Genomic DNA, 24,663 nt, shown 5'->3' on the forward strand with positions numbered 1-24,663 from the left:
CAAATCTCAATGAAAATAATGCATGTGTTCAACAACACTCATACACACAAATATATATATATATATATATACATATATTCTACTGTTCCTTATCCACATCCTCCTCAACCTCCTATTCAACTTCTTTCAATCTCGAAGCTTCAGCCTTCGCATTCAACATCGCAAGCATCTCATCAACAGCCTCATCATGTTTCTTCTCCGCTTCCAATTGAGCCATCTCCACCACACTCCGAATCTCCCCCATCTGCTCCGAAACCCTAGCTTTCAAATCTCCAAAGAGCTTATTCAGATCTTGAGACAAAGAGCTTATTCCTTAGGTGCAAACAACGAAGCCATTGATTGAGGATGAACTTTTGCTATTTTGATCTTCTTATTGTTTCTATGGAGGCATTTGCTACCAGATCTGGTCACTCCGACCAGATCTCCTTTGAAACCCTAGCCATGGAGTCATCATCTATGTATATGCAATAGTTGTATCAGACGTAGCTTGAGAGATTGAGATTGTGATTAGGGAAGATTTAATTGAGGGTATAATAGTCTGATAAAATATTTAAATAATAAATTTTGTCCTTTATATAAGACTTTATAATTATGAGGGGGTTTTAAAAGTATAATTTTTTTCTTAGTCTTTTTAACAATAAAAAGAAGATAAGGGGGGTTTATAGCCAAATTTCCCTTTTATTTTTAGTTCCATTTAGACTAAAGCAACTATAAATAAAAAAGCAATTTGTGAAAATTAAAAGATTTTTAAATTATAAAGATGGTTCCCAGTTTGTTCTCATGGATCTGGTACTGTTCACTATCTTTTTCATGTAGTTTGTTAAAAGTCCTACTGCTAGCCTAGTTTGCTACAGCCTTGTTCATTGTCTTACCCATGAAAGTAACTCAGCAAAGGCTTCATATGGGCTGGTGATGTCCTTTGTTTTTACAAGTAAAATTTTTATTTTCATATAATTAATTCTCCATGCTGATGAAGAAATCTGGTTAATTTGACGTCAATTTTATGCTTCTCATACTACTTTATAGCTTTCTACTATAGCTGAGAGAGACATTGTTTTTGTTTTTATATATATTGATTGTTTTTGTTTTTAAATTATTTTTGTATGGTATTTTTTTAGATTTTTAGTATGTGGTTGGAGGTAGCATTTTTTTCTCTCATTCCCCAAATCTTTCTAGAATACTAGGTATATGGTTATCTCATATGTTTTGGAGTTTGTTTGTTTGTTTGTTTGTGGGTATGAATTTTGTGTTGTCTCATATGCTTTGTTACTTATTTTTTTAAAGTAATGGTGGTCCCATTTGTAATTTTTATCTTCTTTCTTTCTTTCTTTCTTTTTTTTTTTCTTTATCATTTATACACTTTGTTTGTTTTTGGAATGGAGGGACATGAATGGTTGACAAATTGTTCCATTGGTGGGGTAATGAGACTTTGACACTTTTTGGTAGACAATAAATGGTTGAGTTTTTTGTATTATCTCATGCATTGTTGTTTATATTTTTAAAAGTAAGATAGTCTATGGTGGCCCCATTTGTGGGTTTTTTTTTTTAAGTCTTATTTCTATTATTTTTTTGAAGTAAGATAGTCCATGATGGTCATATATCTATTACCGATTTACTTTGGAGATTGTGTATATGTGACCATATGCTTTATTACATTTATTTTTAAAAGCAATATAGTTCATGTGGTACCATTTGTGATTTTTTTGTTTTGTTTTGTTTCTTTTTTTTTTTTTTTTTTAAAGCAAGATAGCCCATGATGGCCCCATTTCTATTATTGTTTTTGTTTATAGAATGGAGGGATATGTAGGCTTGATTAATTGTCCTATTAGTGAATAACTGGGACTTGGGTGAGTAATCTTAAAAGAATATATATCTATATATACACAATATTTATAGAATACAATAAAAGAACACTATAAAAAATTAATGATATTAATAATATGTTTTAATTGTAGTGTTTTAATATAGGATTAAATTTTCATAGTATGTTTTGGAATTTAAATTTGGTCTAATTTATTTTTTGTTATTGTGTTTAACTAACCATGACAACTCGGACAGCATTGAACTCAGTTTATGAGTTAATACAATTGCTTCAACCATTACAAAAAGAAGCTATCAAATCAATTGGCTTTGGAGGTTTATTAGAGCTTAAATGCACGAGGTTGCCACGACAACTCTGTGAATGGTTGGTTGGTTGTTTTGATCATACATCTCAGTGTTTATTCGTTCATGGTAAAAGAATAATTATAACACCATTTGATGTAAGTCACATATTAGGACTTCCTTGTGAGGGATCAATTATAAACGTAAATGGGGACCACACTGATATTGAAGAGTTGTCGAACAAGTATGGTGTTAAGAAGTGTGGTTCTATTTCATTGAGTTCTTTAAGGAATGAGTTGTCCAATATGAAAGTAGACGGGGATGATTTTAAGGGAAGATTTGTATTGTACATTCTAGGTTCTCTTTTGTGCCCTACATCGGAGTTGTCAATAAATCGTTGTTTTCTCCATTCCTTGAAAGATATGTCTGCTTTACATAAGTTAAATTGGTCAAAACTCGTCTTAGACTTTTTAGTCGATGGTGTGCGAAAGTACAAGGACAAAGGAGAAGGAAAGGGACAACGAGGAATTCGAGGTTGCTTGTTTTTTCTCATGGTATGTTTCTAAATCATGGTAAACAAATGATTGTCTATTTAGTGCATTCTTGAACTTACTAATCATTACATAACCATATCATGTAGTTATTCTACGTTGAGCATGTGACACCTGCTGTGGATTTTGTTAGTCCATGTGCAAGTAGACAAGCACCTCGTTTAGTATATTGGACAGATGAGGTGATTAAAAAGAGAATCTCCATGTTGGAAAAACTTCAATACCAAAACAACAAGAAGGTAATCTTATGTGTTATATAATTTAATTTATATGCGTGTTGTAATTAAAGAATTCGTTTAACATGTTTGTTATTATTTTCTTAATAGGTTGGTTTTATTGTTGAAGATAATGATGTGAGTGTAGAGCCAAACATGAATGCACGGTTAAGTAATGTTGAAAAAGAAGTGAAAGATTTGAGAGGAGACTTGAATAACTTAGTCGTTGGTGTTAGTCAATCAATAGAATCTGCCAAAGAAGAGATTTTGATAGCAATTGCAAAGGTAGCTAATGGGTCATGGGCTATTGAGAAGGAGAAACACTATCATGATATCGATTGTCAATTGAAAAATGAAGATATCTTGGATGAAAAATGGAGTCCCCCACCTTATGCTTTCCAAGATCGTAACTTTCCTATGGATAAACAACTCAAACAACAAAATGAGGGATTGCCTAAGACTCCATTATGTGATCAATTCACATCGTCCGTATCTCCATTTGCCCCCCTTTTTAGTGAACATGAGCTACTACCACCAAAGTTACCAAAAGTGATTTTAAAAAGGTCAATTCCGGTAGATGATGGTGCCGAGTCTTCAACAGTTTTGCCTTATCATATGAAGCTTAGGAGGGAAAGCAAACGAAAAAAAAGCAAACATATACTTTCACCCTATGATGTTGAACTTGGCAAGGTAAGACATATTATTATTATTATTATTATTATTATTATTATTATTATTATTATTATTATTATTATTATTATTTGTTTTGTTTTGTTGTTAGAATTGAAAGTAGTTATTGATTTATTTGTATTATGCAGAAATATAATATAACAAGCAAACAACTTGACATGTTGCCTAAATATGGACAAAAGGTAATAAATAATGTTTGTACACATAACAATTTTTTAAGAGTAATTCATTACAAATGAACTTAGTCACCAACTGATTTATGTTATACAGGAAGCTACAATGAAAAATAAACAAGTTGTTATGTTTCCTGAACAACATTCGATAAAGGTATACTTATGTTTTCTTATAAAAACTCATTTTTAGGAGAATATTCAATTACATACTTTATGAAAATATTATTAATTATTGGTTAAAAACAGATTTCTGAGTTGTTGAATATGCCAACTCCCATGAAAGGATTTGATTTGCCACCGCTTTCAGTTGAGGATAAATTGATAAGAGACTATTTGTTTCATCGTAGTAAATTGGAAAGGTTCTATTTCTTTCAAGAAATATTTTCTTTTATGTTTCATATGTTTATATTGTCACATTGACATGTATCATTTAATTAATATGATAGTGAAATTCTTATCAACTTTGATATTCAACATGGAACGCGCAAAAACATATGGACATAAGATCGTGGTTGTTGGCTTGATGGACAAGTAAGTCGTAAACCATTGCACAAATGAATTTATAATGCACAAGATAATTGCATTTATTGATGAGTTGTTGTTTCTTAGATAATCACTTTAGTTGCTTTGCAATTTACATTGAAGCAAAAGGATTGTATCCCAGATGCGAAATATCCAGCGTGGTAGCTACCTACATATTTTTCGGTAATTTACTTATGCATTTTATAATTGAAAGTATTTGACTACGTAGCATATCATGTTTATCTATACTAAGCTTGTGTTATTGATATTTATACTAATTTTTATGAGTTGTAGCAACATATTTTGCACCACAAGGTTCATAAGCCAAACATGCTCAAGTCCTATTTTGGAACAAAACGGTACACGGGAAAAATTGAATCATGTGAAAGGGTATTGATTTGTTATTATTTCACTTTATTTTTGTTTAATATGTTAATGAATATGATAGTGCTGATTATTGATTTAATATAGGTGTATATTCCAATTAATGATGCGGGTGAACATTGGTATATGTGTGTGGTATACATGCGACAACAAGTGGTATATATCCTTGATCCGTATATATCAAGAAGAAGTAGAACTCGGCCCACTCAAGTGAAAAAAGTGGTATACATCCTTATACAATGTTGTTATTTGTATTTTGTATTGCATGTTTTCCTACTAATTAGTTATGTAAATAACAGGTTGAAATATTACATGACTTATTGGGAATTCAGTACTAGAATGCATATACAAATAAAATCACCGAGTTTCCAATTAGAACACTTGAATGGCTTCCACAACAAAGTAATGGCTATGATTGTGGAATGCACGTCATCAAGTATTTTGAATTGGTGCAATTTATTGATTCCGAAGCTTGTTTGCTTCAATTTGACTCATGGGATGCTAGACAAAGATTAGCACTGGGCTTAGTTCGAGATGCAAACAATAAAATTGGGTCAAGAGTGATAGAATTGGCTTGCGATAGATAATTGTCATGTATCATTGATGTTGTTGCATGTTCATACTTGAATTATGTGAATTTCAACTGAATTTGTTTTGGGAGGATGTAGAGCAAATGGATTTTAGTTGTATGATTTTTGTCATTTTTTTTGTAATTTGGATTTGGATTGTACATGGGCAGGATTTGAATTAGTTATGACTTACGACTTTATTATACTTCAATGACTCCACTTACTATTTTATTATTCTTTACTTACCATTTTATTCAACCATACTTATTAGTTAAAAAGACTCTACTTACTAGTTTATTAGACTTAACTTACCATTCAAATAAGTCTCACTTACTACCACTCAAATAAACTCCACTTACTACTTTATTACTCTTTGCTTACTAGTTTATTCAATCTTACTTACTAGTTAAAAAGACTCTCTACTTACTAGTTTATTAGATTTAACTTATCACTCAAATAAGCATCATTTACTACCACTCAAATAAACTCCACTTACTACTTTATTACTCTTTGCTTACTATTTTATTCAATCATACTTACTAGTTAAGAAGACTCTACTTACTAGTTTATTAGATTTATCTTACTACTCAAATAAGCCTCACTTACTACCACTCAAATAAACTCCACTTACTACTTTATTACTCTTTGCTTACTAGTTTATTCAATCTTACTTACTAGTTAAAAAGACTCTGTACTTACTAGTTTATTAGACTTAACTTATCACTCAAATAAGCCTCACTTACTACCACTCAAATAAACTCCACTTACTACTTTATTACTCTTTACTTACTATTTTATTCAATCATACTTACTAGTTAAAAAGACTCTACTTACTAGTTTATTAGACTTAACATACTACTCAAATAAGTCTCACTTACTACCATTCAAATAAACTACACTTACTACTTTATTACTCTTTGCTTACTAGTTTATTCAATCTTACTTACTAGTTAAAAAGACTCTACTTACTAGTTTACTAGACTTAACTTATCACTCAAATAAGCCTCACTTACTACCACTCAAATAAACTCCACTTACTACTTTATTACTCTTTGCTTACCATTTTATTCAATCATACTTACTAGTTTATTAGACTTAACTTACCACTCAAATAAGCCTCACTTACTACCACTCAAATAAATTCCACTCACTACTTTATTACTTTTTGACTATTCACATGTGACTCATATAATTCACATGTGACTACAAAGAGAGAATACACAGATGCAACGAAGATTGGATAGATTTCATTACATTGAATATGCCAAGAAAAAAATCTCATTTTGATTGTGACAATGCTATCACAACAATCATTGAAGATCCATTGCTAGTTTCTGATCCAGACATTTCAGACTTCTCTGATGATAGTGATGATGACTTTGTAAACTATTTGCCAAATAGTTTATGTGTTCGTGGAAAACCATTATGTTGTTACGAACATGGTGAATAAAATCATATGACTATTATTGTGTTGATGAATGGTAAGTAGCATAAGAACAATTAGTAAGCATTGCCTTATAAATATAAGTCATACAACTTTTTACATTTCACTTACTATTCAAATAAACTTTACTTACTACCACTCAAATAAACTCCACTTACTACTTTATTACTCTTGGCTTACCATTTTATTAGTCAAGAAGACTCTACTTACCAGTTTGTTAGTCTTGACTTACCACTCAAATAAACCCCACTTACTACCACTTAAAATAGACTCTACTTACTACATTACTTGCCATTATGTTGTTATGAATATGATGAATGAAATCATAGTGGTAAGTATTGTGTTTGAGAATATTAAAAGTCTTACACTATCATTTGTCTTGTACATATAAAAAGTCATATGCCTTATAAATATAAGCCTTACACAAACGAGTAATGTCACACAAAAAATCAAAATATAAGGCTGATTTCTTTGATTGTCTCGAAGATTGTTACAATCACTTTGACAAGTCAATTGTCCCTCCTACGACATGGCCATAAATGTTGTCAGGAGTTTCTGAGCATGTATGTACCTACATAATGTAACTAATAATTAATAAATTCTGAAACAATAATTTTGTGAATAAAAGTTAAATAAAAAATTATTACCGCAAAGTTAGGATAGATATTGGAATCGCATCCCATTATATTGTAATCAGTTCCAACAAAAGTAGGGTGCCCACTGGAACCATATCCCATTATATTGTAGTCACTATTAGTAAAAGTAAGGTCGACATTGAAACCACCTTCTTGGTGCAACATGCTTGCCCCTGATACATAAGTATCTTGTGTAGGAAAAGAATCAATATTCTCATTTTCGAGTTTTGGACACTTATTCCTCGTATGACCAGTACCTCTGTAACAAAACACATTACACTTAGGATATAAATTTAATTATAATTCAATACACTTACTAGATAAATTAAATTGTTAGATACCTGCAATGACCACATTTTCTTGGCTTTGAAAACTTATCCTTTGCAACTGAACGACTCCCCTTCGTCTTTGCAAAGGGAGGATCACCAACACCAAAATGTAAACATGTCCCTTCAACATTGGCTTTTCCTTTTGTTCCATTTTCTTCAACATGTTGGACGTACAAATCTTTCATTCGACATGTTAACTTTGTCACTGCATCTCTAGCTTCTTCGTATCCATTGGTTAAGTGCGAAGCATAATAGCACATCTCAGTACATGCACTTGACAATGCACCGAACCGTGTTGTTTGCGTAACCCATTCTGGAAAAGGGGTCTTACCAAGTAAAGTGGAAGACTTGACATTTTTTGTCCACCTTTGTAATATACAGCTAGAGGGAATTTCTTTCAAATACTCCATTTTCATGATTGATACCATATGGGAACATGGTATTCCACATGATTCAAAATACAAACAAGAACATTTCATGGCATGATCACTTGGCCGATATTGTACATTCCATGTGGATTCTGGATGTGTATACATAGACAAATAGTATACGTGAATATCTTCTATATCAGTTTTTCCTGACATAAATAACACTTGCTCGGATTTTATTTGTTCGCGAAATTTGAAAAATATGGCACGAGTAAATATATCAGCTGCATGTTTTTCAATCCTTTTCATACCTGTACAAAGAATAGGAGTGGTATTCTCAGTTTCGGATTGTGCCTTAGCTTCGTTATGGCGAAGTCTTGCAAGTGCTCTATCATATGCCCTTACAAATTCAAAGAGCCTTAGGCGCACCTTTAGGAATCGATTCAAAAATGCATTCATACTCTCACAACGTTGCGTGCTTTTTGCACCAGCAAAGAAATGTCCATGGAGGTATGCTTCAGCCCATAGAGTACGCTTGCAATATACATCTGCAATCCACTTGTTATTATGAAGGCCATACTTGTCTACAAGGTTCTTCCACTCTAATTCAAACATTTCTTGTGTACATTGCATTGACATGCATTTTTCAAAGCTATGAAGAAATCCCTCTATGTGGATATTGGAAAGTGCATTCATTTTAAGATGCCATTTACATAATCGATGTCGAGCAGTAGGCATAACTGTTTTGATTGCTCTACACATGGCCTTATCCCCGTCAGTGATTACAGACAGAGGCATCTTGTGATCCATCGCATTAAGAAATTTCTCTAACACCCATATGTATGTCTCTACTGTCTCGGAAGCTAACAGTGCACACCCAAAAACAGTTGTTTGAAAGTGGTTGCTCACACCTTGCAGTATCACAAAAGGTTTGTTGTACGCATTTGTCCGATACGTAGTATCAAACATCAACACATCACCAAAATACAGATAATCTGTTCGAGATCCACCATCAGTCCAAAACAAATTATTTAATCGATTTTCTTCATCTACATCATATTTATAATAAAACATTGGATCTTGCTCTTCTTTACCACATAAGTAGGCCAAAGCACCTTCTGCGTCACCATCGACAACTTGCGCTCTACGCTCAGTCCCAAAATGGTTGTACATGTCTTTCTGTATGAACCCAACATTCTCATAGCCACCTGCTTGTTGTGCAGCAAAGTCCATAATGTGACTTGTCCTCATACCAACATGATGCATTGCATTGCCTTGTGCTTTGTCGGCACTCGTAACATTCCGGTGTGAGCGAAGAAATTGAACACCAAGAGGCCCTATCATGGAATGATTGTGCTCCTTGAAAAATTCATTCACTTCATATTTCGAAGTACTCCGATTGTATTTGATACGAAAACAAGCACGACAACCAACTCTAGTTAATTGTTTTGGTTCTCTTTTACGTTCTTCAACCTCAAGGTATTTGGATTGTCTGTATCCTTCTTTTGAACATACCCAACTCCTTGATATAACCATATTATTCTTGTCCTTATACAATTGATCCCTTCGAATACTAAAGCCTTTCACCTTAGCATACGAATTATAAAATCTTTCTCCGTTTTCTTCTGAATCAAATGTCATTTCAAACACATCCTTTTTAGTTAATTCATCTAGACGCTTAATATCTCTTTCGGTTGGAATATTATTAGAATTGACGATATCATCTTCATTATGAATATTATACTCACCATCATTACCGTCATCATCATCTAGTTCATATATAATGTTATTCTTGTGCTGCTCAGTGTTGTCTTCCATCTGCAATAAGCATAAACAAATTAATTAAGAAAAAGCAAGTAGAAAATGGTAAGTAAAATACTAGGTGGTAAAATAGATGGTAAGTGGTAAGTTGAGTCACAAAGAGTTGCTAGTAGAATGAGAAGGAATGGCAAGTGTTGTGTTTTTGAATGATAATTAAACTCATTTAAACCACACTTACTACTTTATCAGAATTACACTTACTACTCAATGAGACTCTACTTACTACTTTATCAAACTTGACTTATCAGCCATTTAAACCGCACTTACTAGTCAATGAGACTGTACTTACTATTTCATCAGACTTGACTTACCACTCATTTAAACCATACTTACTACTCAACTAGACTGTACTTACAACTTTATCAAACTTGACTTACCACTCATTTGAATCACACTTACTACTCAATAAGACTCTACTTACTACTTTATCAAACTTGACTTATCAGTTATTTAAACAACACTTACTACTTAATAAGACTCTACTTATTATTTTATCAACCTTAACTCATTTAAACCACACTTACTATTCAATGAGACTATACTTACTACTTTATTAGAATTACACTTACTACTCAATGAGACTCTACTTATTACTTTATCAAACTTGACTTATCAGCCATTTAAAGCACACTTACTAGTCAATGAGACTGTACTTACTATTTTATCAGAGTTGACTTACCACTCATTTAAACCATACCTACTACTCAATACTTGACTTACCACTCATTTAAACCATATTTACTACTTTATCAGACTTGACTTACCACTCATTTGAATTACACTTACTACTCAATGAGACTCTACTTACTACTTTATCAAACTTGACTTATCAGTCATTTAAACAACACTTACTACTTAATAAGACTCTACTTATTATTTTATCAGACTTAACTCATTTAAATCACACTTACTACTCAATGAAACTCTACTTACTACTTTATCAAACTTGACTTATCAGCCATTTAAACCACACTTACTAGTCAATGAGACTGGATTTACTATTTCATCAGATTTGACTTACTACTCATTTCAATAACACTTACTACTCAATGAGACTATCCTTACTACTTTATCAGACTTGGCTTACTACTCATTTAAGCCACACTTACTACTCAATGAGATTATACTTACTACTAAACTTGACTTATCACTCATTTAAACAATACTTACTCAGTGAGACTCTACTTGCTGCTTTATTAGACTTGACTTATCAATCATTTAAACTAAATTTAAGACTACATTTACTATTTCATCACACTTGATTTTTTTTTTCTTACCACTTGATTCCCATAATTTTTCTTTTAATTAAGTGAAATATTATTCTAACAAAACGTAAAAATTTATAAATTCAAAATATAATGGAAGTGATAGTAAAAAGAGAGAGACTTACCTAAGGAGTTCCAAATCAACAACAATTCTATCTTAAAATCTCTGAAAGTTTTAGATATGAACATCCTTGACTTGTCAATCATTTCAACTAAATTTAAGACTACATTTACTATTTCATCAAACTTGATTTTATTTTTTTTTCTTACTACTTGAATCTCATAATTTTTCTTTTAATTAGGTGAAATGTTGTTCCAACAAAACATAAAAATTTATAAATTCAAAATATAATGGAAGTGAAAGTAAAAAGAGAGAGACTTACCTAAGGAGTTCCAAATCAACAATAATTTTATCTTAAACTCTTCGAAAGTGTTAGAAATGAACATCAAATTTTGTTTATGAAATCCTCAAATGAAATTGAAAATTTTCTATATTTTGTTAATCATATTTCTCATTAATTGCATTTATTGTGGTAGATGAAAAAGATACTAGGTTTCATTTATTGCCATTCATTGCCATTAAGTACATAAATAAAAAAATCATATTCCATAAAATGTAAAAAATTATAATAAATTTATAAATTTCATATTTATTTTGTATATATATATATATATATTTTTTGTTTACATTCTATTTTATAAATTTTATATTTGAATGGTAAGTGTAGTTATGTGGAATAATTACAACTATATCAAGTAGTAAATGTGTTTTGTTATTGTAATAAATTGAAAACCACTCATTTAAACCATACTTACTATTTTATCAGACTTACTTACCACTCATTTAAACCACATTTACTACTCAATGAGACTCTACTTATTACTTTATCAGACTTGACTTACTACTCATTTAAATAACACTTACTATTCAATGAGACTTTACTTACTACTTTATTAAACTTGACTCATCACTTAAACAACACTTACTACTCAATTAGACTTTACTTACTACTTTATCAAACTTGACTCATCATTTAAACAATACTTACTACTCAATGGAACTCTACTTACAATTTTAGTAGACTCGTTTAATTAATCATTTAAACTAAACTTAAGATCGCACTTACTATTTCATCAAACTTTATTTTTTTTTTACCACTTAAATCTCATATATATATTTTTTAAGTAGGTGAAATGTTATTCCAACAGAATATTAAAATTTATAAATTCAAAATATCATGGAAAGTTAATGTAAAAAAAGAGATAGAGAATATAGATTCTTATCTAAGGAGTTCCAAATCAATAACAATCTTATCTTTAAATCTTCAAATATTCAAAATTTTTAAAAATAAACATAAAATTTTGTTCATGGAATCCTCAAATAAATTATAAAATTTTCTATATTTTATTAATTATATTTCTTCATTAATTGCATTTATTATTTTCAAGTGTGATAAATGAAAAGGAAATTAGGTTTCATTTATTGCTATTAAGTAGATAAATAAATAAAAAATCATATTTCATAAAATGTAATAAATTATAATAAAATGTTTAGAATTCAAATTTATTTTGTATATTTTTTTTCTTAAATTAATTTTATATTTATTTTAGAGATTTTGAAAATTTATTATAATTTAATTTTTTAAGTTTACCCGTTACCTGAATAGCAGGTTAAGTGTATTTTATCAATAATTGAATGGTAAGTATAGTTATTAAAAATAGTAAGTATAATCACATCAAATAGTAAGTATACTTAGTTATTGTGGTAAGTTAAAAATCACTTTTTGGAAAACCATTGAAAACCACTTTATTTTTTACGAAACTACCTAAATTTCTTAACCTGGTTTTAATTATTACTAATCAATGGTTAGATTTATTTTACTTTTAGATCTAATGATCCAAAATTATTTATGTATGATACATGAAAACCATCTTCATGTATCCTAGAAAAATCCTTATTTTATATACCAATGCCCTAGCCCCTTTTACTCTCACGACATTCACAAACTGTCTCTTGCTCTCTTGCTCGCCATAGTCGCAGCTCCAGCGGTCTGAATCTCTGTCTCTCGGTCTCTCACTTTCTTCATGTTCTGTTTCTCTGATCTTCAATTTCATTTTTCGACTCGAAATTTGATTTTCTAAGTTGAATTTTCTTGAGAAAGATACAGCCTCTACGAGACTTGATCGACGATGAAACAGAAAATTGTTGAGTGAAATTAAGCTAATTGTGTGATCGGGCAAAGAGAAAAAAAATAGAGAGATGAGAAGCACGAACAACAACGCTCTAGATAGGATAAGCGCTGCTGCGACTGAGATCGCGTCAGCTGGGACTCAAGCTTCGGTTCAGGTAAACAATTTGATTAGAATTTTAACTATAATTTCCGTTGCTTGTTGTGGTTGATGATTTGATTATCTCAATTAGATACATGAATCTCTTGAGTTTTGATTTCTAATTCTAAGCTCTGTATAATCTGAACATTTAGGTTCAAGGTCTGCTGATTATATATATGTTACGTTGATCATTTCACTTTGTTTTATGTAGTTTTTGGAAATTATATTTGTTTAATGCTTTTTATTTTTTGTTGCAAGTCATCCTCATCATCTTGAAATTGAGAAGACAAAGAAGATGGAGAAGGCAAAGAAGATGCTGAAAGTATGAACTGAGATGTATCCTACAATATATATATATATATATATATATATATCACTTTGTTAACGTTATTGTTTGGTACTAAGTGTTTGAATGAACAAGCACTGATTAGCAATACAAATGGTAAATTATTATTTATGATAGCCTTTGAAAGATTTGGTTATGATAAATTTTATTTTTTTCTGTTTTGGAGGAAATAACCATTGACATTGACAACCTGAAGCTCATCTTGTCATAATAGCTTGTGGGTCTGCTTTGGAGGTAATTTATACTGTTGTTATCTCTTTTGATAATGTTAATGTTGGCCTAAATTAAAAGTTAATGTATTCTCTGAAGCTCCGTCATCGGTACTCCCAAAAAGAAGCACTCCTCGGTTGCCAGAGTTTCAAGTGCATGCTCAAACTCGTATACTGCTTGTGCATCTGTGCATGTACAAATATCATTGTTTTGAGTCTAAGTTTGGGCCATATCTTGTGCAAATAAAATCTCTTGCCACTTTGTGTGGCTAAAATATTCCTTCATCGTGTTCCTTCTCAGGAATTTCACCTGAAGATGGTGGAGAGGGCTATGCAACATACATCTGCAGTTTCATCATCCTCGGTTTCTTGCAGTGATAGTGATAAGATTCGTGATTGAATTTACCCACCAAAAAAAAAAATAAAAAAATTGTTATTGAATTTAATGGACTTAAGTATACTCTGACACAATTAATATATTGTGTCCTTGATTGCGACTCTTGTGCCTAAGAAGGATACAGCCCAGTTCCAATTAATAAATGTATGTTTATTTTTTAAAATAAAAAATTGAGTTAAAAATTGAAAACTAGATTGAAGTAGTTTGATGATTAATTTTTATAATAATAAATTAAGGTAGTTAAATTAATTTAATTTAAAGTGTTATTAAATAAGAAATTTAGATAAAAAGATAAAACAAGGTTCGTTTCATCTTCTTACATTGAAATTTCACTTTGACTAATTTTTTTCCCCTTCTCCACTCTCAAAATATGCATGTGAAACAAACTCTCTATTAGTTTGGATGGAAATTTTTTTTCCCCTTCTTCTTACAATGCTAAATATGTATTATGGATTGTTTAAATGGTTGAGCTTCTGTGCCTAGAAATTCTTTGCAGGAAGTTGCTGAACCAATGCACATGTATAACATCTTCACATAATTTTAAAATATATACAGTACTTTTAAATTATTCTACATGCTTGGTTGTGGTCCCTTCACCTAAGAATGTTTGCTGACATGATCTTCTCCTTTATTGCTATTATTATACTCGAAAATTAACAAATGAATAAAATTATGAAGCAGAGGTGGAAAATGAAGGCCATTGAGAAATGTGATGTGATGGTGTACACAAAGATCTTCTTAAAGTTTCCATATAAGTTCTGGCCTAGTGGACCCGAAAAAGAATTCTTTATATATGCCCATTAGCGGAGAGGTTACTACACGTTCTGGCAGGTTCGTATAATTTATTCGAAATTACTGTACTTGCATCCTAAAAGTCATCGTGTTTTTTTATTTTATTTCGTACTGGGTGTGTTATGTTATTTCATGGATCGTGAATCATTCTAGTCGTTCTATCACTTGTTCCACATGACAAATAGCATTTTTAAGACTTATGGTCTTCTATTGCAGTTTATTTTGAGTATCTAACGACTTTTGCTTTGTTTGGTTGGGTAGGCCTTCAGATTCACTCTTCAATGATCATAGGCAGCCTGTACCTCAGAGGCCATGACCACCGCCTTTTTCCCCAGAAAACCATTATTTTTTTGACAATTTTGGTCCTTTTGTTGAAACTCAGAGGTATTTGTAACATAAACTGTGCCTTCTGTGTTTGTGGGCCAGTGCTCGTTACTGTGTATTTGTTAATGTTATGGAAAATTTAAACATGTTGCTCGTACTCAAGCAATGCAAGGTTAGAATCCAACAAGAAGTTCCACTACATCTGGAGGATAAAAACATTGAATGTTTTGTCTATTATGCACCGTGTTCTATGACATTGCTATTGTAGATGTTGGTTGCTTTTGATGAAAATTTGGGACAAAATCATGAATAAATAGGTCCAAAATTATATGATCTGGTATATAGTTGAAACCACAGATCTCTTAATTATAACATGTCTTGTGCTGCACCAGACTCCCATGGGATATCGTGCATTAGGACCCATGATGGGGTTAAGGTTTGGGATACAAGTACCTTGACAACGTCTACCGGGATGGGCATATATCGAGACTATTAGGTAGGGTCGAAGCCCTTTTAACAGGTGTAGATGTGGGCTCATTTTGGGTTTAGGAGGCCTGCTTTGCCTCATCCCATGTCAATCATATAGTATCTTACTAAATACCTGTCTAAAAATTGTCAAAATTGTGGTTCGTAGAGCACTTTTGGTATTTTTTTGGTTGCTCATTGTTGTAAAATGATAGTAAAGAATATTACCATTGTTGGTTAAATGGTTAAAGTCATGTGCTTTTTATTAAGAGAATTTTCTGTTCATTTTGTACATCCCTTAGTTGGTAGCACATAGTTTATCTTAAGATATGTGTAATTTTCCCCAGATTTATCTAATTATGCTGTTGATTTGTCATACAGAACTGCCATATCTCCCCCTGTATGGTGTAACCAGGCAACGTTGCCAGGCAATTTTAGCAACTCATGGACTTGCCAAGACCAACCTGCAGTCTTGCCTTATGATTCTAGAAAAAAATTTTGCAACCAAGAATGTGGATGCTCAGGCCCCAAAAAGAACCAGGTCCCCACCTATACCATCTGCAGATGAAGTTTCCCAAGAATATTCTTATCTTAGTCGAAATGACAAAATTCAAGCTGTGCTTGAGGCATGTGCCTGTCCACGGCTTGTGGAGCTTCTGCTGTATGTTCCTATTTGCTTCATACTTCTTCATTATGACATTGATTTTAAATTTGGTATGTCTTTTAGTTTTCTAGAATTAGTTCTATAGAAAAAATTCTCATTTTTTGCAAATTAGTGGAATATTTTTTTCTTTTCTCAGGGCTAAATTTCATTATGTGTTATTCTCTTTATAGTGGTCAGATTTTTAAAAGTAGTACTAACTAACTAACTAAATTTTGTTTTTCACAAATCATCCATCTCCTACAGTTCTTATACTCACACTTAGGGCAGTGGGAAACATTGTTAATGGTGATGATGCCCAAACTCAGGTATTAATGATTTCTACTTCTGTACTGTTAGTTCTTACCATAGTATCAGTTTGATGCAATATTTTCCATTCTTCATATTCATTCTCTGCATTTCTGTACTAATACCAACATCAAAGATGATATTCTTGTAATCAATACAATTACCAGATTTGTTAATATATTACAACTTATTGTAGTAGATTTGTTTTGGCATTCTGGTAGTGAAAAAGATAGATGGAAAAGGACTTCCTAGAGAAGGCTTCTGATTCTTTTTTTTTTTTTTTTGATCAACAACAAAAAAATTTATTGATAAATCAAAAAAGGAACAAGGAGAAGGCTTCTGGCCTGGATAAGAATATAAAATTTGGTTTTATACTCTACATGTACATGACCCAGCCCTGTGTTTTTTTTTTTTGAACTTCTAGTTAAGTCATTCTTTATCAAAGTGAAAATAATGTAAGATTTTTACTTTGCTCCTTGTACTAGAAGAGCTGAATGCTGAGATCATTTAAAAAAAATAAATTTAGCACGTAAAACTGCATTTTAGAGGAATGAGAGTGCTGAGAAAGATTGAAATTCTCACTCTCTCTCTCATTTGTTTGACATTGACAAACTTTATATACTTTTCCCACACATGAGAAATTAATTCTTTTAATTTGTTTTGGTTTGTGATTGACAAACATGTCCTCCCTTGTCTCTATCAACTTCTCACACAAAATCACAAAAAAAGCATCAAGAAATAAGCTTGCCGGACAATATCAAATATCACTGTTGGGAATAGAAGTCAAATTCAGGTATATGGATTCTCTCGCATATCCTCAAAAGATCCTTATGTGTCATCAACTATGATTATGTGACACAACATGGCACAAATCTCTCTTTGCTTGCATGTATTGTGTTCGTCGACCATGACTGACTGGGTTCATTGGTGGAAATGAGGGCCTTTATCCTCATTTTATTCATGAGTGATAGGACATTTTTTTTAATCTTTTCCAACTAACATCTATCTAATCTGAAATCATTTGTTACTGAAGATATATATTTGAGTTAGAAATTTGGGCACAGCTGGTTTATCATTAGAAGAGAGGTACATGCACTCATCATAGCTGTTTCCATATGGAACCACTGTTGTTCTGTTTTGTAAATGGCATCTGGGTTGTGTTCTGGCTGTTTATTTTGATTTCCATAATTTCTTTGCAATGTTTGCTCTGCTTGAGGGTTTATATCTAAAGAAAGATCTAGAAATTGGGTACTCTGTGTTCTAATCTATCTATTCCCCCTCATAATGTGTATTGATTAGGTGCAAGCTTGGATTTGAGGAATATATATCTCCATGGTAACAAATTGGAATTCAACCGGTGCCTTATATAGTGGTGAACACCAGCATTGTAGATTTTGACTTTACTAGCATTCTATTTGGATTGTATTTTTTTCATAAAAGAATTTTTTCCAAGTTTTTAGTTGTAATAACTTTCACGTATGGCTCCAATTTTGAAACTCAAATGGAATGCTTGATTAAACTACAATGCTATGCTGTCTGAATTCTTGTCATTGTTGTTCTTAGAGTGCTTAACGTTACACTTTAATGGATTTTTTTTTTTTTTGGTGACGGTTACAAAATGGTCGCCAAAAATCATGTTAGTGTTTTTCTTTGTTTTTTTGCGACGGCAAAATAGCGGTCGCTATAAGTAGTCTAGGTGGTCACGAATAATTTGCGATTGTTGCTTTGCCGTCGCAAAAAGTACTTGCCACCCCTATATTCGCGACCCCTATTTGTCGTCGCAAAAGGTTTGTTGGGACTGTTTTTTATTATTTGTGACGGTTTATAGCGGTCGCAAAAAGTATTTTTTTTAGTAATAGGGCTAGCATATGTCTCAGGTACAAGGATATTCATTGTTCAAAGTTTCACGACTTCAATACGATTCTAATTTAATGCCAAACACAGGTGTCATTTGTTTTTTTCCACATTACATAAAAAACTAAAGGATAAACTACAATTTTAGTTTGTAAAATATAGATTCATTCACTACTAGAAAAATAGCTTTTCGCGTCTATTTTTTTGCGACTGATTGTTTGACCGTCGCAAAAAAAATTTATTTGCAACGCCGAAGCAAATTAGGAATGGCGAAACATATAACTTTTTTACATAAAAATCTCGTTTTACTCGTCATGTGCCCAATTTATTTATTTATTTTTATTTTCCTTTTTACTTAAACCCCAAATTGTGTAAAAACTTGCCCTAGACTCTCATTTACCGAATCTGATTTCGCTTGATCGTGTCTGAAGAAGAGAATTTGATTCCCTCTCTCGATTTCGCTCTCTGTTTCTTGCTCTATAGATCTCCATGGTCATTCAACGGTATGAACTCTCTCTCTCTCTCTCTCTCTTTCGTCTCAGTGAGTCTCTTTGAATCATTCATTCATATTTCAACTTCTTCGCCTCTCTACATCGATCACTTGTTTCTTATCATCTGAACTCACTGTAATTCGATCACTGCTTCGTCAATCTGACTCTCTCTCTCTCTCTCTCTAGTCACATGCACATGTAACTCAGCTCACCTTTAAACGAGCTTTGGTTCGAACCAATCATTTCTCATCTGCTACAGGTACAAGCTGAACCATTCAATTCTTAATTGTTATCGCTTCACCCTCCAATTCTCACCTCTCTCTCTCTCTCTATATATATTGCATTGCTTTGAACCCTACTTTTAGTTTTGAATTCGAATTATTATTATTATTATCTTTGTCATGTTTGGTTTGTAAGTGTTTTGTGTTGCAATAGAATTGCATTGGTGGTGTTTGTTGATATTTAATAATGTACAGTTGTCCTAAAAAGTGATATTTAATTGTGTACTCATTTATTTGAAGATATATATATATATATATATAACCTTCTTCTCATAAATTTTGATTTCTTTAGTTGTTCTATTTTCGATATGAAATTGAATTTGCTTCATGATAGCAAAAGTATGTATGAATTGGTTGTATATGCTCCAATTTATTATTTGATTGATGCAAAATTGAAAAATGGAGGGGAGAGAGTTTCAGCATGGAGAATTTCAGCATTTATTAAGTGCTGGAGGGGAGAGAGTTTTGAATTTTTTAAATTGGCTGGCAGAACAGGGAAATTTGTCCTGAATCATAATTTTGCTTAGATTAATGATCAATTGAGTTTGGATAATTGTATGTATATATATGTATAAAGGTATAGTAATTTGTCTTACCTTTATAGCTTTTTATTTGAGTTTGTATTAGCAAAGTTGTGTTTTGAGGCAATTTACAGATATATTACTTAGATTAGCTACTGGAATATGTGCTTTGAGTTTATGAATAAGCTGGGTTTCGTTTAGTTTCTCCAATCTAGCTTTTAGTTTTTCGATTTTTTTTCAATTTGAAAACTAAACCAGAGAAGATTTTGAAGTTTTAGATGATAATCATGTTACTCCTTGATTTTTGGACGGTTAAAATTGCAAATTGTTGAAGAATTTCATAGTGTTAGTATTAACTTGATTGGTTTTGTGATTAATTTTTTCTGTATTTTTGCTTGAAGATGCCGAGCATGAGTTTTGGATGATAAAGATGTTACTCCTTGAGAGGAGAAACATCTCATATCTAGGGAGTATGGCCTGCAACTTAACTCCAAGTAGTTGAACCAATATTCACAAGTGTGTGCCTGCATTATTTAGTTTTTATGTTTTCAGGAATGGATGCTTTTGTTGGCTTATATCTGGTGCGATTATAATGTGGTATGAACATTGAAATGCTCGCTTCCTGTGTATGATAAGCTCCCGTTGATACCCCCAACATGCATGTTTATAATTTTAGGCATTTCGCTTTGAAGTCTATTATAATTTCAGGAACTTGTAGTTTCAGGCATTTCTTAGGTTTCTATGGATCCTCTAACATGTCCCCCTTCTCTAATTTTAAGTTGAGGATATTACTCAATTTCATATTGTCATATATATAATTTCATTAGCAGCCCCTTCATTTATTGATGAGATCACACAATATGTGACACAAGCCGTTAAGTCTAGGTTCACTACAACAATCGAGAATCTGTGTTCTTAGAGTCACAGGGTGTCGCTGGGAGCATGAGCTTGAGAGAGGTGTAATGCTTACAAATTGATGAATCTTACGTTTTATCAATTTGTATATATACATATGGAAATTATTAACACATGATACTAACATATATATATTTTTTTGATAAGTAATTAATTTTATTAGAAAAACATCAAGATGATGCAAAGAATACAAAGATCGTAGAACTCCTAACCAACAATTTTATCCACAAAATCTATGAAAACAAATATATTCGGCTTGGCTTGTGACTCCAACCAAGTGCATAAAGTAAACAACAAGCGATTCTGAAGCCAAGACACCGAATGAGTGATGTCGAGAAATGTTCGCCGATTCCTTTCCAACCAAACCATTCACATCAAACAAAAAGGCACGACGGACCAAATCCGCCGACGTCGATGACCAACACGAGCTCCTCGCCAACTCTATAACATCTCCAACACCCCCTTGGGCTGCACCCAAACAACCCCAAACAAAGAGCATACCAACCCCCATAGACGAGCTGCCACATCACAATGAAGAAATAAATGATCCACCGACTCTGCATCCCTACAACACATACAGCAGCGATTCACTAAGACATGACCTCTACGGACCAAATTATCAATAGTGAGATTCCGGCCCAAAGCAGCTGTCCACAAAAAGAACACTACCTTAGAAGGAATGCTCGGAACCCAAATGCTTCGCAAAGGGAACAACGAAGTTGCCCCCCCCCCACCAGACTCCGATAAAAGGATGACATCGTAAAAAGGCCTTTTGAACCCAACACTGACCACACCACCCTATCCTTCCCTCGCCCAACGGGTCCCAAACCATATAAAAACCCCAACATCTCCTCCAATTGAGTAGCCTCCCAATCTTGAACTGCCTGCCATAGGCGGACGTCCCAGACTACCACCTCTCCATTCCCCAAACAATTCGCAACAGTCACCTCAGGATCCGCCGCAATGCCAAAAATCAAAGGGAATCGATCTTCCAACAACACCTCCTCGCACCATTTATCCCTCCAAAACCGAACCCTCTCCCCATTTCCTACTTGGAAATGCACTCGATTCCAAAACTCATCCCTCCCAAACCAAATCCCTCTCCACAAACCCCGCCCATGAAATCTTGTACTTGTTCCTGTCCTCCAATCCCCGCTATCCACCCCATACTTGGCAACAATCACCCTTCGCCAAAACTGGTCTCGCTCCCACGCAAAACACCAAAACCATTTACCCAATAAGGCTCGATTAAAAGTAACCAAACTCCGGACCCCAAACCACCCGCAGCTTTTGGAGAACAAATCTAATCCCATCCCACCAAATGATAACGGAAAACCGCCGTTTCACTCCCCCACAGAAAATCTCTCTGAAGCTTCTTCAAACGTCGAGCCACTGAAATCGGAATTATCAGTATAGACATAAAGTAAGTCGGAATACTACTCAGCACACTCTGAATCAAAGTTAAACGTCCCCCTTTTGACAAATATTGCTTCTTCCAACCTGCCAGACGCCGCTGCACTCGCTCCACCACACCATTTCACACCCCTTGCAACCTAAAAGTAGCACCCAACAGCTAGTCTAAATAAGAAACTAGCAAAGCTGACACCTTGCACCCCAAATAGTTGCTAACATGGGGACTCGATCAACCTCCCCTACTGGGATTAACTCAGACTTACTCAAATTCACTCTCAGACCCAAGACCGTCTCAAAACACAGCAAAACACACCGCAAATAGCCCAACTGCTCAACACTCGGCTCGCAAAAGACTAAAGCATCATCTGCATACAAAAGATGCGAAACACTCACCACGCCTCCGCCCAAAGATCTGACCGAAAAACCCTCCAACAAGCCTTCATCTACAGCCCGCCCCAACAATCTAGTAAAAGCCTCCATCACCGAGAGGAACAACAATGGCGACAAGGGATCTCCTTGTCTAAGGCCACGAGAAGTAGAAAAGAATCCCGCCGGTGTACCATTCACAAATACAGATAGGTGGACCGTAGAAACACAGAATTTTATCCACTGACACCATTTCTCCCCAAAACCCATCCGCCTCATACCGTAGAAGAGAAACTCCCAATTAACACTATCATAGGCCTTTTCAATATCCAACTTGCAGATCACCCCGGGACGCCCCTGCCGAAGCCTCGAGTCAGCACATTCATTAGCTACTAATACTGCATCCAGAATCTGACGACCCCCAATGAATGCATTTTGAGCTTCAGACACCACTGTTGGCAAAACACCACGCAGCCTATTGGCCAAAACTTTAGCTAAGAGCTTATACATGCTCCCAAGTAAACTAATAGGCCTAAAATCCCGAATATCCTTAGCCCCTCCTTTTTTGGAATCAAAGCCAAAAAAGTCGCGTTTAGACTCTTTTCGAACCGTCCCGAACTAGAGAAATCCTGAAAGACGGCCATCACATCTTGCCTAATAGCCTGCCAACAGTGCTGGAAGAAGGCCATCGTGAACCCATCTGGACCTGGAGCCTTGTCCCCACTCATAGTCTTCAGAGCCCCCATAACCTCCTCTTTAGAGAAATCCATCTCTAGAGCCTCCCTATCCCCTCCAGCAATAGCGTCAAAAAGCACCCCATCCAAACCTGGCCTCCACTGTCCTTCCTGCCGACTAAACATAGTCTGATAGAAGCCCACTATACCCTCTCTAATCTCTGTAACTGTGGTCAAGTCTGTCCCAGCTATCCGCAATCTAACAATCTGTGTAACGCCCTCAAAATAATAACATTAAACCCATCAGATAAGACATGCATTTACATATAAACTAACCACATTTCTTTATTTCATTGAGTTTCATTACATAAGTATTACATGTTAACATCAAAAAAAAATGCCCTACGGGCTTACAGCTTTCCAAGTTAACACTTGGTTACAACAAAAGAGTACTAACTCGTTTACACATTAAGCCCTTGGCTTGAAGTTATATGTAATACATCAAATGTAAAACAACTACGCTATGTCCGCCTCTAGCCTCCCAAGCTATGTCCTTGGAGGTGGCATGCTTCCTGTACCTGAAAATGATATTCCCTTATAGGGTGAGCCACAGCCCAGTAGAAATACACTAAACCAACCATGAACAATGACTAAAACATTAGCAATTGATAGTTGGTCAACACCGATACAATCACATAAATTATATATTTATGTCAACGACTTACAAGTCCCAATTACTTTTCATTTTCCCTTTTTCAACAGATCAGCATGCTAGCTCTATCATCATTTCCACAGATATGTATAAAAACTATATCTCACATTCAGATAAGCATAAAAGCTATATCCACATTCTCAACAGATATGTGTATCAACAATATCCACAGATAAGCATACAAGCTGTATCCACATTCTACAACAGATATGTATATCAACAATATCCACAGATAAGCATACAAGCTGTATCCACATTCTACAACAGATATGTATATCAACAATATCCACAGATAAGCATACAAGCTGTATCCACACTTCACAAAGATAAGCATATGAGCTCTATCTTCACTTCTCTAGACAAGCATATGAGCTCTGTCTACGGAGTTCATCCCCTATCTCCTCCCAATACCTATCCGGTTTAGAGGTACATCCCCTATCTTCCCCTAAACCGCGGAGTACATCCCCTATCTCCTCCTCTACACACAACGTATATAAACACATTGGTTCTATATACAATCACACAATACACACAATTAATGTATTCTATCAACC

The 24,663-nt window shown here is 33.6% G+C and overlaps 2 protein-coding genes and 2 long non-coding RNA genes across 6 annotated transcripts; 3 read left to right on the top strand and 1 right to left on the bottom strand.

Moving 5' to 3' along the window:
- The first annotated feature begins 2,020 nt into the window (after window positions 1-2,020).
- On the top strand, window positions 2,021-5,133 carry LOC114306307 (uncharacterized). 2 transcript variants are annotated; one of them, XM_082865904.1, is made up of 10 exons: window positions 2,021-2,657; window positions 2,744-2,893; window positions 2,981-3,559; window positions 3,688-3,741; window positions 3,830-3,886; window positions 4,179-4,263; window positions 4,342-4,437; window positions 4,549-4,644; window positions 4,726-4,860; window positions 4,938-5,133. In XM_082865904.1, the coding sequence occupies exons 1-6, from the start codon at window positions 2,043-2,045 to the stop codon at window positions 4,179-4,181; spliced, it is 1,458 nt and encodes a 485-aa protein (XP_082722030.1). In that variant the 5' UTR covers window positions 2,021-2,042; the 3' UTR covers window positions 4,182-4,263; window positions 4,342-4,437; window positions 4,549-4,644; window positions 4,726-4,860; window positions 4,938-5,133. The 2 variants fall into 2 exon arrangements, with proteins under 2 accessions (XP_082722030.1, XP_082722031.1); XM_082865905.1 differs by having other exon boundaries at window positions 4,342-4,415.
- A 2,014-nt stretch (window positions 5,134-7,147) lies between these two features.
- Window positions 7,148-9,801, bottom strand: LOC114265115 (protein FAR1-RELATED SEQUENCE 5-like). The gene is made up of 3 exons (XM_082923538.1): window positions 7,628-9,801; window positions 7,299-7,545; window positions 7,148-7,222 (listed from the first exon to the last, which is right to left on the bottom strand). The coding sequence occupies exons 1-3, from the start codon at window positions 9,799-9,801 to the stop codon at window positions 7,148-7,150; spliced, it is 2,496 nt and encodes an 831-aa protein (XP_082779664.1).
- Window positions 9,802-13,162: 3,361 nt separating this feature from the next.
- Window positions 13,163-14,721, top strand: LOC145789431 (uncharacterized). The gene is made up of 4 exons (XR_014327316.1): window positions 13,163-13,416; window positions 13,659-13,722; window positions 13,913-13,980; window positions 14,257-14,721. It is a non-coding gene; the product is annotated as an uncharacterized LOC145789431 (long non-coding RNA).
- Window positions 14,722-14,809: 88 nt separating this feature from the next.
- On the top strand, window positions 14,810-20,764 carry LOC145789432 (uncharacterized). 2 transcript variants are annotated; one of them, XR_014327318.1, is made up of 5 exons: window positions 14,810-15,183; window positions 15,406-15,528; window positions 16,315-16,594; window positions 16,841-16,902; window positions 18,182-20,764. It is a non-coding gene; the product is annotated as an uncharacterized LOC145789432 (long non-coding RNA). The 2 variants fall into 2 exon arrangements; XR_014327317.1 differs by lacking the exon at window positions 18,182-20,764 and adding an exon at window positions 17,612-18,164.
- The last annotated feature ends 3,899 nt before the right edge of the window (window positions 20,765-24,663 follow it).

Source organism: Camellia sinensis, chromosome 4 (genome assembly GCF_055761805.1).
Source record: "Camellia sinensis isolate YWXY chromosome 4, ASM5576180v1, whole genome shotgun sequence".
Taxonomy (NCBI): domain Eukaryota; kingdom Viridiplantae; phylum Streptophyta; class Magnoliopsida; order Ericales; family Theaceae; genus Camellia; species Camellia sinensis.

Excerpts from the sequence above, each read along its gene's own strand:
- LOC114306307 (XM_082865904.1), top strand. The coding sequence starts at position 2,043 with ATGACAACTCGGACAGCATTGAACTCAGTTTATGAGTTAATACAATTG. Across the intron at positions 2,658-2,743 it reads GTTGCTTGTTTTTTCTCATG|TTATTCTACGTTGAGCATGT; the intron begins GTATGTTTCTAA and ends CATATCATGTAG. Across the intron at positions 2,894-2,980 it reads AATACCAAAACAACAAGAAG|GTTGGTTTTATTGTTGAAGA; the intron begins GTAATCTTATGT and ends TTTTCTTAATAG.
- LOC114265115 (XM_082923538.1), bottom strand. The coding sequence starts at position 9,801 with ATGGAAGACAACACTGAGCAGCACAAGAATAACATTATATATGAACTA. Across the intron at positions 7,546-7,627 it reads AGAAAATGTGGTCATTGCAG|AGGTACTGGTCATACGAGGA; the intron begins GTATCTAACAAT and ends GTTTTGTTACAG. Across the intron at positions 7,223-7,298 it reads ATATCTATCCTAACTTTGCG|GTACATACATGCTCAGAAAC; the intron begins GTAATAATTTTT and ends TACATTATGTAG.